The sequence below is a fragment of the Furipterus horrens genome, unplaced genomic scaffold (assembly GCF_987537825.1).
Source record: "Furipterus horrens unplaced genomic scaffold, mFurHor1.1.pri manual_scaffold_4, whole genome shotgun sequence".
Taxonomy (NCBI): Eukaryota; Metazoa; Chordata; class Mammalia; order Chiroptera; family Furipteridae; genus Furipterus; species Furipterus horrens.
The window spans coordinates 112,712,179-112,726,236 of record NW_028327174.1 but is presented as its reverse complement, the minus strand read 5'-3'; the positions used below and the strand labels follow the sequence as shown (position 1 = coordinate 112,726,236).

Sequence of the window (14,058 nt, the reverse complement as noted above, 5' to 3'; positions counted from 1 at the left end):
GCATTATGCAAAATGAAAGATTTTTATAGGTAAAGGGTGGCATAAAGGGAGCTATTTGGACGAGAAAAGAAAGGATTATTTTTAGACCAGAAAGCCTGAGTTTTTGTTTGGTTTTGTTTTTAAGGGAAACTTACAGCAAATTTTTTTTATTATGCAGATTGCCTCCTTTTTTCTGGAGGCTGGGTGGTAAAAAACTTTTCTACAGATCACCTCGTTTATGTTAACCCAAAAGTTATAGACTTAATGTTTCTGGAAGAGGTTAAAACAACAGCTAGGTCAAATAATAAATCTTGGTTTGCTAATGTGAGAAATAAAGCTCACAATGAAAATACCGGGACACAGGATTTAAGCAATAAACGAGGCATTTGTTTATTCACATATTTGCAAGTCCAGGCGCAGCCTAACAAAGGGCAAGCACCAGGGCTTAAAGCCAGCCTCTTTTTATCCTAAGGCAAGAAAAAAAACCTCTCCTCCTCGTCTCTGTTTTTCCCTACTGGATACTTTGGAGTCCTGATCTAACACAATTGACTAAATCAACTAAAGGTAGCAATTAGCTCATGAATAAGTTTCCTTAACTCACTGACCATGCATAATTCCCAGGTGATAAATATTCCATGATGGGTGCCCTTCACACTCTGGGTTATCTCTGTTTATGTAGTCTCATGTCTTTAGCCACAATTTTCCACGTGATAAATATTTTTTAACTCTGACAAGCTGTGTCTCTATCCCCTCTTGAAGGTTTCCTTAACCTGCTTACCACATTCTCTTTTACTGCTAATTATTTCTTATCGGTTTGAGTGTCATTTTTTTACCTGTATCTCACACTATCATGGGCCATTTGGCTCTGACTTTCTCTTCAACAGTTTGAAAATATAACATACAAAAAAGTTGAATAATGCACAGATATAAAAAGTAAAAATTCCTTATAATTTTCAGAATCTAGTACACTTTTGCACATCATGCCGTTATAAATAAAGTTCCGAGATTCAGAGGTGGCATATCGTTATTAGGAATCTCTCATATGTGTGTTTTTAAACAGCACCAAGCAATTTAATCAGTTCAACTACTAGCTACTAGCATCAGATCCCACAGGTTAAGGGCTCAATCCTACAAAACTGTCCCCACCACCACACCCCCACTTCAGACTCCAATTGCAAGTCCAAGTTATTAATCTATGCTTTTGACTGACCCACCAACTCCTCCTCAGGTTAAATTAATTTGCTAAAGCAACTCTCATAACTCAGAGAAACATTGTACTTATTAGATTACCAGTGTGTTATAAAAGGATATTATAAAGGCTACACATAAACAGCCATATGAAGAAGTTTATAGGGTGAGGTCTAGAAGGGTCCCAAACACAGCTTCTTTACCCATGGAACTTAAGTGATTTCTCGTCACTTAAGAAAGTCTAAAGTGTTTTAAGAGCTCTGCCAGGAACAGGGTAACTAAGACGAAATATGTGTTTATTATAAATTCTAATATTGCTTCTGATGGATACAGCTCCAGGCTCTTAGTAGCCCCAACCAATTAATTGGACTAAATACACACACAAGGTTACATGTAATATGCAAGGTTTATTAAAGAAAGTGTGTTCTTTTTTTTAAACATTACTTTTATTTGTTTTTAGAGAGAGGGAGAGAAACATCTAAGTGCAAGAGAAACATTGATTGGTTGCCTCTCATACGCCCCCAACTGGGGACCTGTCCTGCATGTGCCCAGACTAGGAATCAAACCTGCAGCCTTTCAGTTCTCAGGCAGGAGCTTAATCCACTGAGCCACACCAGCCAGGGCAAGAAAGCATATCTTAATGAACAAAGTGAATTGCAATTAGCATGATTTATAAAAGAAAGTACACTCCTGAGATTGGAGAGGGAGTCGCATCCTTTGCCAACAAGGAAATGACCCTCTTCTTCCCAAGAGATGAAGGATGGGGGTTTTTCTGAATCACTTTAACTAATTTTCAGGACTTTTGGCAGCATATGAACAAAGAGGCAAATTCCTTTGTTTCATTTCTTGGGCTTCTTACTGCAAATGCTTAATTAGTTATATAACTTTAAGCTTGTGCTCCGGCACCTTTCCCACAATTCCCCTGTTGCCCTCTCGGGGGTCAAACAGCATGCTAATTCATTATAACAGCATGATAATTAAGTGGGGTGAAACTGGTTTACTTTTAGGGTGGTTAGTGGCACAGACTGTGAAAGAATTCACAAAGAGAAGAAAGTGTAGAGGGTAAAATTTTTATTCACTCTCCAAGGAAGGAGAGGGGATGGGTGTGGTGTGGGGAGATATACCAGCTTTTGGGAGTGCTTGGAGCTTTTATTGGACTATAATTGGATCAAAAATAAATATGGGAGTTGCTCTTGTTTGGCCCTTGGGCTGTTGGGGCTTTATATGGAGTGATTTGTTCTGTTCTTGCTTTCCAGTAATTTTCAGTCCTGGGGACATAAACTCAGAAGAGTAAAATGGCAGTCATGTTTAACAAGGTCTTACGCCTACTTCGCAAATGGTGCCACAATAGAAATGGCGCTGACTTTATCAGTTACCACTTTCATCAGTTACCACTAAAGTGACATGTGCAGGCAAGGCCTCTACCTAAGTGCTAAAAGACATTTCCTGGCAACCAGGACACTAGACACTGGCCAGCAACAGCAGTGCAGTCTTAGATTTCCTCCATTGCTGTGCTATCTCCTGCCTCAATATCACAGAATTTGTATCACAACTTGACTTTGTGTCTTGTAAATAGTCCCTTGATATATCACAGTTCATTTATTGTAGCCTCACTGTATCGCGGGATTTTGAAAAATATTATATTTAATTATTTATCGCGAATTTTTCACTATATCGTGGGATTTTGCGGTACTTGTATACGTATGTTGTTAAAGTTACGTAGGTTTAAAAGTATAGAATAAATGTAAGGTTACTACTTCGCAGGGGGGTCTGGAACGTAATACCAGCAATAAGTGAGGGAATACTGTTTTCCCTAGTAGAGAATTAACCATAGTCTCAGTGAAGACCTTTCTAAAGACACTTATATGAACATAGAAGATTGGAACCTTTAAGAATCTGATAGTTTATGGGGTAAGTAGGGAATCTGGGGAAGAAAAACTCAAAAGAAAAAAAAAATTGCCTTCTATGACAGTCAACCTGATCTACAATAGCTTTTGCTGGCAAGAGGGAAAAAAAATTTATTTTTTTTTTTGCCTTTTTTTATTGGTGTTCTTTTATAGTCATCCCAATTTTTCCCTCCTTGCTCTCCCCTTCCGACCCCATCATCACCACCAAGAGAAAAATACTGATAAAGGAATGGAGAGTATTAGGGGGTCAGAAAACAGGTATTTTTCATTATTTTTTAGCAGTGTCTTAGGAGTAGATAGGACCAAGAGTTGGTTTCTTATGATTCCTGCTGGGAAAGAGCTTTTGTACATGCAGAATCTGGCTCTAGAGCTGCTTCTACATTATAAGTTCCCTGTGTCACCCGTGAAACATAGCCATTCTGCAGTGAACCTGATAGCCTTAATGGCCATCTGATTGAGGTTTCAATCATGTTGCTCTGCCTGACACACCTCTTGCACTTGGGGGATCATGTGTTCTGGGTTTTATTTAGAAAACGTAGACTCCCCTTGTAATGAAGTTCCTCTGATGTCTGTGCTAGTGGGTGTCAAAACTATTTACAACAGTTTTTCAATGAATTGCAGAGGCTTTCACAAAGATTCATATTCTTATTCCTGTGGTGAATTGTATGTATGTCTTACGCTCTAATAAATTCTTTGGTATGTCATACTTTATAGTTGGGAATTTTAAGTCTTTGTAAGGCAGTTTGTCTGTATTAAATTTTAAAGGTTTATATAATTGTCCCAGCTTTTCTACTTTAGGGCAATATATACTCTGTTAAATTTGTGCCGGGAAGAAGGGAGGAATCAGATGGACCAGTTCATAACCTTTATTTAAGGATGTTCAAGCAGTCAGCTGAGTCCAAGCAGACAACAGCAGCAAGGGAAGGGGTAGGGGAATTTTTAAGGGCATGGAGCAGACACCCCCTCCCCCGCCCCGGGGTAGGGGGCTGAGTCACCATGGGGATCAGCTCCAGAGTCTGGGATGTAGGTGAAATAACAATGCCCTCTGGTTAGGGATGATTGCTGTGGGAACAGAAAGTCCAGAAGATTTATGGCCCTTGCTCCTGGGAAATGCTCAATGGAAGAGAAACCAAATCTCAACAGGATGCTGTCAGCTGTACCTCAGTTGCCTCTCACAATAGGGAACTTGGTGATCAGGTACTTGGCCGGTGTTGCATACTCTCTTTTAGCACAGATGGTGGCTTAGGTCCTGTGAGACTGCAGGCCACAAGTCCCAAGAAAACAGTGATCACTGACCACTTCCTGTTTTGCAAGTCCTGACAAAGGTGGCAGGTTTCAGGGTGGGTAATGTGGAGTCTCTGGCCCTAACATCCTCCATTTCCAATAAGAATACAAAGAAACATAAAGGATAGACATTATCCCAGTGTAAAAAATGTTCACAGTGTTTTATGTGAAGATAAATCTAAAAACTATTTGAGTTATATCCCACAATTATTTTTCAAAAATTACGCATTCACATAATATGTGTGTTACTATATACATAGAAAAATACCTCAAGGAATAGGCACTCAAAAATATGGTAGTTAGTGCCTGAGGGTAAATGAGATTGCAGGTGACTTTAATGTGTGAACTTCTTGGTTTGTTAATGTTAATGACTTGGAATCAGTGGCAGATACTACCTTTGGTAGGAGAAAACAAAGATTAGTTTACTTAAAATGGATAGAGGTGCAATATATAACAATTGATGAGCTACCTAACAGCTTTTGACTTTTTGTCTTTTTTAGTATCCAGAAAGAGGTGTATTGTAGCGTTCTTTGCAGTGTTTCTCTGTGAGTGCTGAGCACACTGGGTGCAGGTGATACAGGAGCTGCTAGAGGGAGAGGTGTGCTGATACATGGCTTTAGAGTAAGCCAAATTGAATGTGACTGAAGTCCACTTTCTCTATTGCTCTTACAGATGTTGTCAGAGGAAAATTACTCATTTTAATGGAAGCCAGATTACCAGCCCTCTATAAATCAGAGAGTGACTATGAGATCTTTGAAAGGTAAGTATACAAATCATTGAGCTTTACATGTGTGTCTTTAGTTTTATTAATTTTTATGACACTTTATTGCCCAAAAGCTATATTATAAAAGTTTAGTTTTAAGTACCAATCCCATTTTAAATATTTAAGCACTGTTTTAAGTACTAATATGTTTGGATAACATGACAACATTAATGTCTCTGGAACAAGTAGACCAGAAGGGAGTGGTAACTTGATGTGGTTACAACCTAATTTCTTTGATCATTTGAATCTAATTGTATATTTGCCTTTCTCTCTTTTCGTAGATTTCCTGGTGCCTATCTCAAAGGCAAGAAATATAGGCCCCTATTTGATTATTTTGTGAAGGTGAGCTTAGGGAGCTCTACCACAGTGGCTCTCCACAACTCTTGTACTGTATTGATAACTGGAACAAAGTAATGGTAACTGGAATGGTATTTACATGGTCCAATTATTATATTGTTTGCATGAGTGAGGCTGAATCAAAAAGTTGTGTTAACACAATTAAATTCTGTTTGTATTCCCTTCTTGTTCTAATCATTAAAATCCTATAGGAACTTTAAAAATACTTTTCTCAAGTTACATGAGAAATAACTTACTTTTGATACGATATGTGTATATATTTATTGTTTATAATCTACATACCACTCAGGAATATGAGGAATTGTTTGCCTTTGGTTTTGGTTTTGTTTGTTGTTTTTTACAAATTTAGGCTAGTACTCAATATAAAACTAAAAATGTAAACAATTTATTTAATAAGTACTTTAAATCTGGGCACCACAATGGAGCTCATTAATTTGAAACTTAGTTTTCTTAAGAGTCATAAAGCTGTTTTATGTAGTTTTTGTTTTCTGACAACAAAATTTTCAGTTATAGTTGCAAACCCAACCACCAGCAAAAGAACAAGGTCAGCAGGAATTGCTCCTTATTTATAGGTCTTAGAGTAAAATGAGCAACACCATCAGACCTAGTTTTACATATTATGTAAGAAATATATTCATCTGGGCATATCGTTAGCCAGCAAAACCTTACATCACAACTCAGGAAAAAACATTTGCTTACTTCTCTGTTCTGTTTCAATGTAGTAATAGAGTTTACTTGATACAGATGACCTCTGGCATTAGGGTTCTGTCCACAATGTCGCTCACATCTCTCTCTTCACTTTCATGCTCTTCGATTGTTTCTCCATGTTTCTTGTCTCCTAACTAGTGGCTCTTTTCCTCTTTACATGTTACTGCTGATGGATATCCCTGCGATTTGCCTGGTATGATCCCTTCCCGTGAGCCTGTACTTGTATAATTTGCCAACACATTTCTTGCTGGATGTTCTCCACTTGGCATGAGACAGACCGGTTTCCTAGTCACATCGCCCAACATCTTTTTCTTCAGTCAAACTACCCTTTCTTTTTCTTCCTCCCCGCCTTTGTTTTCATTAAGTTTTTCTTTTGTTTAAAAAATCCTTCACCTGTCTATAATGTCATATCAGCTCAAGTTCAACTCACTCTTCAAGGCTGAACTTAAGATGCCAACTGAAAAACAGTTCTCTGAAATGCCTCTTTGGTTTCTCCCTGTCCTTACTGCATTCTTTTCTCATCTATCTTAATATATTTTGTTCTGTGTTGTTTGTTTTTGTCTTAAAACTCTTCCACTAGGTCAGTGACTCAACTCTGAATTACAGACCCCATTCAGAACCTGATGAAAGCTTAACCCTCTCAGAAAATGCACATGGACACCCTAGATAGGAACTTTGGGTTAAGTCATTGGAATATATACTTAGTACATAAGAGTTAAGATGAGTAAGACCTATCTATTCACTTAGCTTCCTGAAATTTCTGGAAACTTCCTTGAATTTTAGACAAATGCTACAAATTCTTTGACATAGGACAAAAACATCTGATGTATACACAAAATACACATGTTCTGAAATATTAAATGGGAGTTATTTAGAGTACGTAGGGGACAGCACCTGGTGACTGCTGACCACTCTCAGCCTCAGCAGGGCAGGATCCAGAGCTGGACCCAGATATAGAAGTGCAGTGTGGAGTTTCTTGGTATACAGTTATAAACAGTAAGATACTTTTGTATTCCCTACATCCTTTTGTAAGAACACACATATTCTCTCTCTCTGTTTATATTATTGAACACACAATTCTTAGTACCTGTCATACCACTCCAAAAACATTCTCAGGTGATGCGGGTTACAGCAATTTAAAAATTATGGTTGTTTTTCATGTTTAGTTTTAAGCATGTGCTAAACAATTAAAGAGCTGTAAAATAGTTGAAAATGATACGGTATTTGAAATTAGATGGGGTTGTTTCGGGTCCAGTTTCATTGCTGTTCATGTGATTTGCATAAACCATTTTATCTTCGTTCTGAGTTTACTTGTGAAATGCAAATACAGCCAGATTGTTTTTAAAACATGGAAATACTAGTACCTTTTTTTTTTCAGGATTATAAGTTTAATTGTGAAAATTATTTCTGAAAGTACTTTTTTTACAAAAGCAGAGAGATAAGAAATCAAAGGGTTTTCGTTGGGCTAAAACAAAGGATATGTGGAAAGAAATGTTAAGAGGTGAAGGCAGAAAAAGTAAGTCTGTAGTCTTATTTTTACCAACCTTACTTTATTGTTATTGCAGAGGAAATCAAATTGGAAACATTTCCCTTCAGTGATACCTTAGGGTAAAATATATAACTAGAACTTGTAGCTCTTGGCTCTCCCATCCTGTTTCTTTCAAGGTTTGCCTTTCATAACTGAATAACTTGAGCTTCACTTGAAGTGGAAAGCAAATCAAAGTGTATGCAGTGATTGAAAATACAGTTGTTGCTTGAACAACATGCCAGCTCATTTTTATACATGGATTTTATTTAACGAACCATGGATAGAAAACAGTTTTTTGCATTCCCAATTGCAGATTGAAAAAAGTGTTCAGTTTATGGTTGGTTGAATTCAAGGATGGGAAAGGCCAGCTGCAGAGTCAAAAATTACACCCAGATTTACACTACTTGGGGGTCGGTTCCTCTAACCCCTGCATTGTACAAGGGTGAGCTATATATCAGGAAAAGAATAGTTTAAAGAGCATATTTTCTGAGACTATGATAAAGGGCATACTGGAGGCAGTGGGAGCAGGAGGGTCAGTCCAGGAGAATTAATTAAAAGGCTGAGTGTTGTACTAAGAAAGTTAGAAAATTTTCTCTGCAAGTCTTTAGATAATTATTTCATTTATAAGTGATGAATCATTATTCGTGATATATTGTATAGAATTAGCATGCTTCTTTCCAATCTGAATTATTGCCATTTCTTTTGCTGAAAAGAATTTCATGTGTTAAAAGTTTTTCAGGCTGTAAAAGCTGTTATCAAATTAATATTATGATATGGTGCAGTCTCCTCCTTTGATCCTGCTAATGTTTCTTTTCCAGTGTAAAGAAGATGGTGCTTTTACTGTGCTTGTTGACAGCTATGTGAGGGAGGAAGAAGGTACTGGGGTTGTACATCAAGCTCCTTACTTTGGCGCAGTGAGTAGTATAAATCTTGCAAATTATTTGTAAGAAGTCAATGTTAGTGGCCACTGAATCATTGTCCTCATGTGTATGCATGGTGTTGTTCACCACTCTTCTTAAAGCGATGGGGTCAGCCTCTTTTCTGGCTTATAAAGTTACATCTGCAGTTTCTTTTCACCCTGAGCTGATATCTGAAAACGGTGGGCTAAAGGCATATAATAATCTTCTAAAAGGCAGGCTGTGTTTTCATTCACTCATAATTTATCTACATTACATTTTGCTCTTTTATGGTATGCAGTTCTGTGAGTTTGGACAAGGTTACACAGTCATGCAGTCACCACAATTAATCAAACTTCAGAAAGGTTCTATCACCTCTGCTGTGCTTTTTTTTTTTTTTTTAATTATTTATTTGTTTATTTTATTTTTAGAGAGGGGAAAGGAAAAGGAGAGGGAGGGAAACATCACTGTGTGGTTGCCTCTCACTCGCGCCCCCAACTGGGGACCTGATGTGCAACCTAGTAATGTGTCCTCACTGGGAATCAAACCAGCGACACGTGGCTTGCAGGCCGATGCTCAATCCACTGAGGCACAGCAGCCAGGTTTCTGCTGTGTTCTTGACTAAAAACTGCATGATTAGAAGGGAGAAGGGCATGGTTAAGTTTATATTTTGCCCAAATCAATTTTTCTGAAAATATAATCCTTTTCATGTAATTTTTATGTGAATAAAATAGTAGAGTTTACAGGTTAAGGGCACATCTTTTAGAGCTAACCAAAGCTCACTTTAAGTTGAAGACCTGCAATAACAGGCACTCCCTGGGTAAGTTAGTTGGTCTGTCTGGATTTTCTTTCCATCTTCTGTAACACAGGGTATTAATACCTGCCTGTCTTGAGAACTTGAAGGACTGAATGGAATCTTCTATAGAGAGTGTTTAACACAGTGCATGATGCTATAGGAGTGTACACAGTTACTGCTGCCAGTGTAGTGCTTACTGGGGGCCTACAAACTGCTCTCTACTTGATCATTTTGTCAGTGATGGGGGTGGTAAGCTAGTCTGTTTGCACTGGTCATTTTGTTTTCATACTTAAACTCTGCAGATATATATTTTTTTATTTTTTTATTTTTTAACAAGGTTACTTTTATTTCTATTTTATCTGTTTTTAGAGAGAGGGGAAAGAAGGAAGAGAGAGAGAGAAACATCAATGTGTGGTTGCTTCTCACACGTCCCCAACTGGGAACATGGCGTGCAACCTAGTCATGTGGCCTGACTGGGAATCAAACCAGCGACACCTGGTTCGCAGGCCGACGCTCAATCCACTGAGCCACAGCAGCCAGGGCTTCTACAGATATTTATATTATGGAAATATTGAACATAGAAAAGTAAAAAAGAATTATAATAAATCCTTATGTTTACATCATCCAGCTGCATTAATATCAACATTTGGGAATTCTGTTTTATCTACCTTAATCCCTCCCCTTCCCCCCCCCCCCACCCCCATGTTTTTATTTAGATTGGACTTTCTTGGAGCAAATCCTGAACATCATATTTTTGTTTGCAAATACTTCCGTACATGTCTCTGATTGATAAGAAATTTTATTTTTACTACAACCACCATGCTAATGTTAAAACCAATAAAATTACCACCAGTTTCTTAATATCATTATTCAAACTGAGTGGAACCTGTTCTCACCTCACACAACCACATCAAAATTACAACTAAACTACAGAACAACCATCCTTCAGAACTACCTGAAATCTGGTTGAATGAAAGAAGAAACCACATCATTGAGGCTGTTGAGAGAGATGGAGACACAGAATGGGCTGGTCTCACAATCACCTGTGGCAGATAAAAGGCAGGATAGATATCTCAGCTGCAGAGGTCCCCCCTCAGGAGCTAGGGGTCTCAGCCCCACGCCAGGAAGACAAATAACCCTAACTTCTGGCTGTAAATACCAGTGAAGATTAAGGTTGAGGGAGGCAGGTCTTCTGGAGTCCCAGGCCATTCCTGTGAAAGAGCTCATGCGTGGAATTACTTATACTCACTCTCTGAGCTCCTGTGCTGGGGCAATGGCTCAAAAAGCACCAGAGGCTTATACAAAGGAACTGAATTGTCTGGCCTCAGGGTGAGAGCTGGAGGGGCAGCTTTCTCCCAGACTGCAGTGCTGGCAGATGAGCCCTTCTCCCATAGCAGCATCATATCTGAGACTCACTCAGCCTGGTTCACACTGCCCCACCATGATGATTCCCTGAGGTTTTGTCTCACCCAGCTTTCAGACTCACCCAAGCTGTTTCCAGTCTTTTCCATGCAAATGATTTGTCCTTGTTTATACTTAAGATTTTCCTAAAATCTCTAAATAAGACAGGCAGCATCTGATTTCAACATGCCCTATACCTCTCACTAAGTGGTCCCAGCCTGGCACTAGTGGTAGCCAGCCTTCGTTTGTAGCTACGTATCACCTGAGTGCATCCAGCCCTAGAACAAGTAGAAGCCATCTGCAGATTACTTTATAGCTTATGCCAGCTGGCCCTGGGCAGAACAGAAGCAGCGGCTGACCTTGGGCTGCACCTCCCAGGAGGTCAGCACACCTAGCAGACAGCTTCAGATTATGTCAGAGCATCACCACCCAGCCATCTCAACAAGTGACGTGCTCAAGGGGATGACTGGGTGGGCACCAGAGCTCTGTTGAAGTAAATCCTGTTTTGGGGGATGGGGCCCTGCACAACTAGCTAGTCCTTCATGGTGTTTAGTGGTCACAGCCAATCCTTGCAGCTAGTTGGCTTAGGGTTAAGTCCCTCTAATTGGCATGCCAAAGCAATCAAAGTTCACAGGGTGTACTTCAGGTGTCCCGCTTGGGTGATCAGGGAGGCTGTGCCACTTCACCCCACAGAACACCTACTACATAAGGCAATTCTGCCAAGTCTGAGACATAGCAACTCTAGTACATAGAAACAAACATAGAGACTGCTAAAATGAGACAAATATGTTTCAAATGAAAAAACAGAATTCCAGAAAAAGAACTCAAAATGGAAACAATCTATTAGATACAGAGTTGAAAACACTGGTTATAATGATACTGAACTTAGAATGTCAAGAGCATTAAAAAGGACTAGTCTGAAGTGAAAAATTATAGTAACTGAAGAATTTACAGGGAATCAAAGTTAATGAAGCTGAGAATCAACTGTTTACAGTAATGGGGCATTAGCTTTTATCTTTTGTTTGTATTAAACTGGAACTGAAAAATATGAACAATAAAATGGTAATAAATACATGTCTGATAAACAATTGAACCTAAAAAACAAAGTAAACAAGCAGAACAGAAACCATGATAAATGCAGAGAACTTTTTTTTTTTTAACTTTCACCTGAGGATACATTTACTAATTTTTAGAGAGAAAGAGAACATTGATGTGAAAAAGAAACATTGGTTGTCTCCTGTACATGGCTCAACCAAGGATTGAACCCACAGCCTTTTTGCTGTACAGACAACACTCCAACCAACTAAGCTACTTGGCTAGTGCCAGACAACATTTTGACAGTTGTCAGATGGGGTGATGGGTAAAAAAGGTGAAGGGATTAAGAAGTACAAGTTGGTAGTAAGGCATATCCATGTGGATGTAAAGTACAGCATAGGGATATAGTCAACAATATTCTAGTAGCTATGTTGGTGTCAGATGGGTACAAGATTTATCTGAATGATCACTTAGTTATGTATAATCACTACGGCATACACTTGAAATTAATATAATATTGTATGTCAAATGTAATTCAAAATTTAAAAATTATTTTAAAATGGAAGAAATGATACAAATTGGCTAAAAGCAGTCTTGATAATACTGTGTATTTAGTTTCAAGAACTAGTCAAGTTTCAATTAATTTATGATCATTATAGGGTCAACTGGTATTCGTGTTCCACTGATACTAAATGATAAAATGATAACTTCATGATTTTGAATTATAGTTTAGGTTTTCCTTTTAAAATGTGATTATTTGTCATTTACTCTTGTAATGCCTCATATATCTGTCCTGAATGCCAAGCAGGTTAGGATTATAGAAGACCAGATCTTTGAACTACATCCTTTAACTCCATTTGGTAGAAGTTTTCTGAGAGACCTCCCATATTGCATTTTGCTAGGTGATAACACTGTGATCTCTGCAGTCATACTTCTGCATGACTGAAATGGATGGGGCTGTGTTCTCCACTAAATATTTCAAGATACTGGGCTTCAAGACTTATCCTTTTTGTTGTGCAGGTGCATTTGGGGTCTTTCTGACGGCCAAGTACCCATATGGTGTATCACACCAGGCAGGCCCTCAGTAGAGTGAGAGTTAAAATACAGGCCCAGCTCTGGCGGGTGTGGTTCAGTGGATTGAGCACCAGCCTGCAGACTGAAAGGTTACCAGTTCAATTCCAAAACAGGGCACATGCCTGGATTACAGGCCAGGAACCCACTTGGGGGCGTGAGAGACAACCAATCACTGCTTCTCTCGTATATCATATTTCTCTCCCTCTTTCTCCCTCCTTTCCTCTCTAAAAATAAAATTACATAAAATCTTGAAAACATAATAGAACAAACTCAGGTGGGAACATTGGCTTTCCATCTTGTCTTGGAGTCAAACCAGAATGTGGTTTCACTATCTAGCCTAAGACAGTTACTTTAATTTTAGAATCAGGCGGCACAGCACAGTGGTTAAGACTTTGGACCCTGGAGCCAAGCTGTTTGGTTTTGAATGTGAACATTGCCATTTTGCAGCTGAGGATTTCTTGGTGCCATAGCTTCCTTACCTGTTAAGTGGGGATAGTTGTTGGGTATTACCAGGGAAACACATGGTAAAAACCTAGTGCACCAATCAGCCTTCCTTGCAGTTGTGAACAATAAATGTCCAGAGTAGTATTTGAGCTAATGTTATATAAGCATTTTCTTTAATTATTAACACTACTGAGAATGTATTCCTGAAACGTTGTGGTGTAATCTAGGCAACTATACTCAGTGTTGCAATTTCTCAGGTGCTCCTTTACAGGATGCAAATCTATACACGTATCGAGCATCATGAAATACCGAATAGGCCTCACCTAACACATGTATGTGCTTCTGCTCTGGTTATACCTCTATGACATGTTGGTGTTATAAGTCAAATTTGATTTTGTTTTAATATATTCATGTATTATCTTTCTCCTCAGTGGATAATCTGATACATGTAAGGGGTCTGTGAAATAATGGCTGTTTAGTTTGGGCTAGATGATCTAATCCCCCATCCAACTGTGAGGCTCTGTTATTCTCTGTGTGATTTTTAAATTAACTTCAGTTGAGAGGGTAATTACAGTTGATTACATTTTATATTTCAGAATATTGAAAAGTTATCCTGTAAACCTACCTCCTCATATGCTCCTCTCTTGCCCTGCACACACTTAAGCTGTTTTATTCTGCCCTCCCTACACCTTTTCCTC

At 38.6% G+C, this 14,058-nt stretch overlaps 1 protein-coding gene across 4 annotated transcripts in view; it reads left to right on the top strand.

Moving 5' to 3' along the window:
- The window catches only part of IARS1 (isoleucyl-tRNA synthetase 1), a 120,178-nt gene that overhangs the window by 40,820 nt on the left and 65,300 nt on the right, over window positions 1-14,058 (top strand). For all 4 annotated transcript variants that reach the window (XM_090273932.1, XM_090273931.1, XM_090273929.1 and 1 more), the window contains exons 8-10: window positions 5,031-5,118; window positions 5,403-5,463; window positions 8,533-8,628. In XM_090273932.1, coding sequence (XP_090130058.1) covers window positions 5,031-5,118; window positions 5,403-5,463; window positions 8,533-8,628 — 245 coding nt within the window. The remainder of the gene's footprint in view (window positions 1-5,030; window positions 5,119-5,402; window positions 5,464-8,532; window positions 8,629-14,058) is intronic.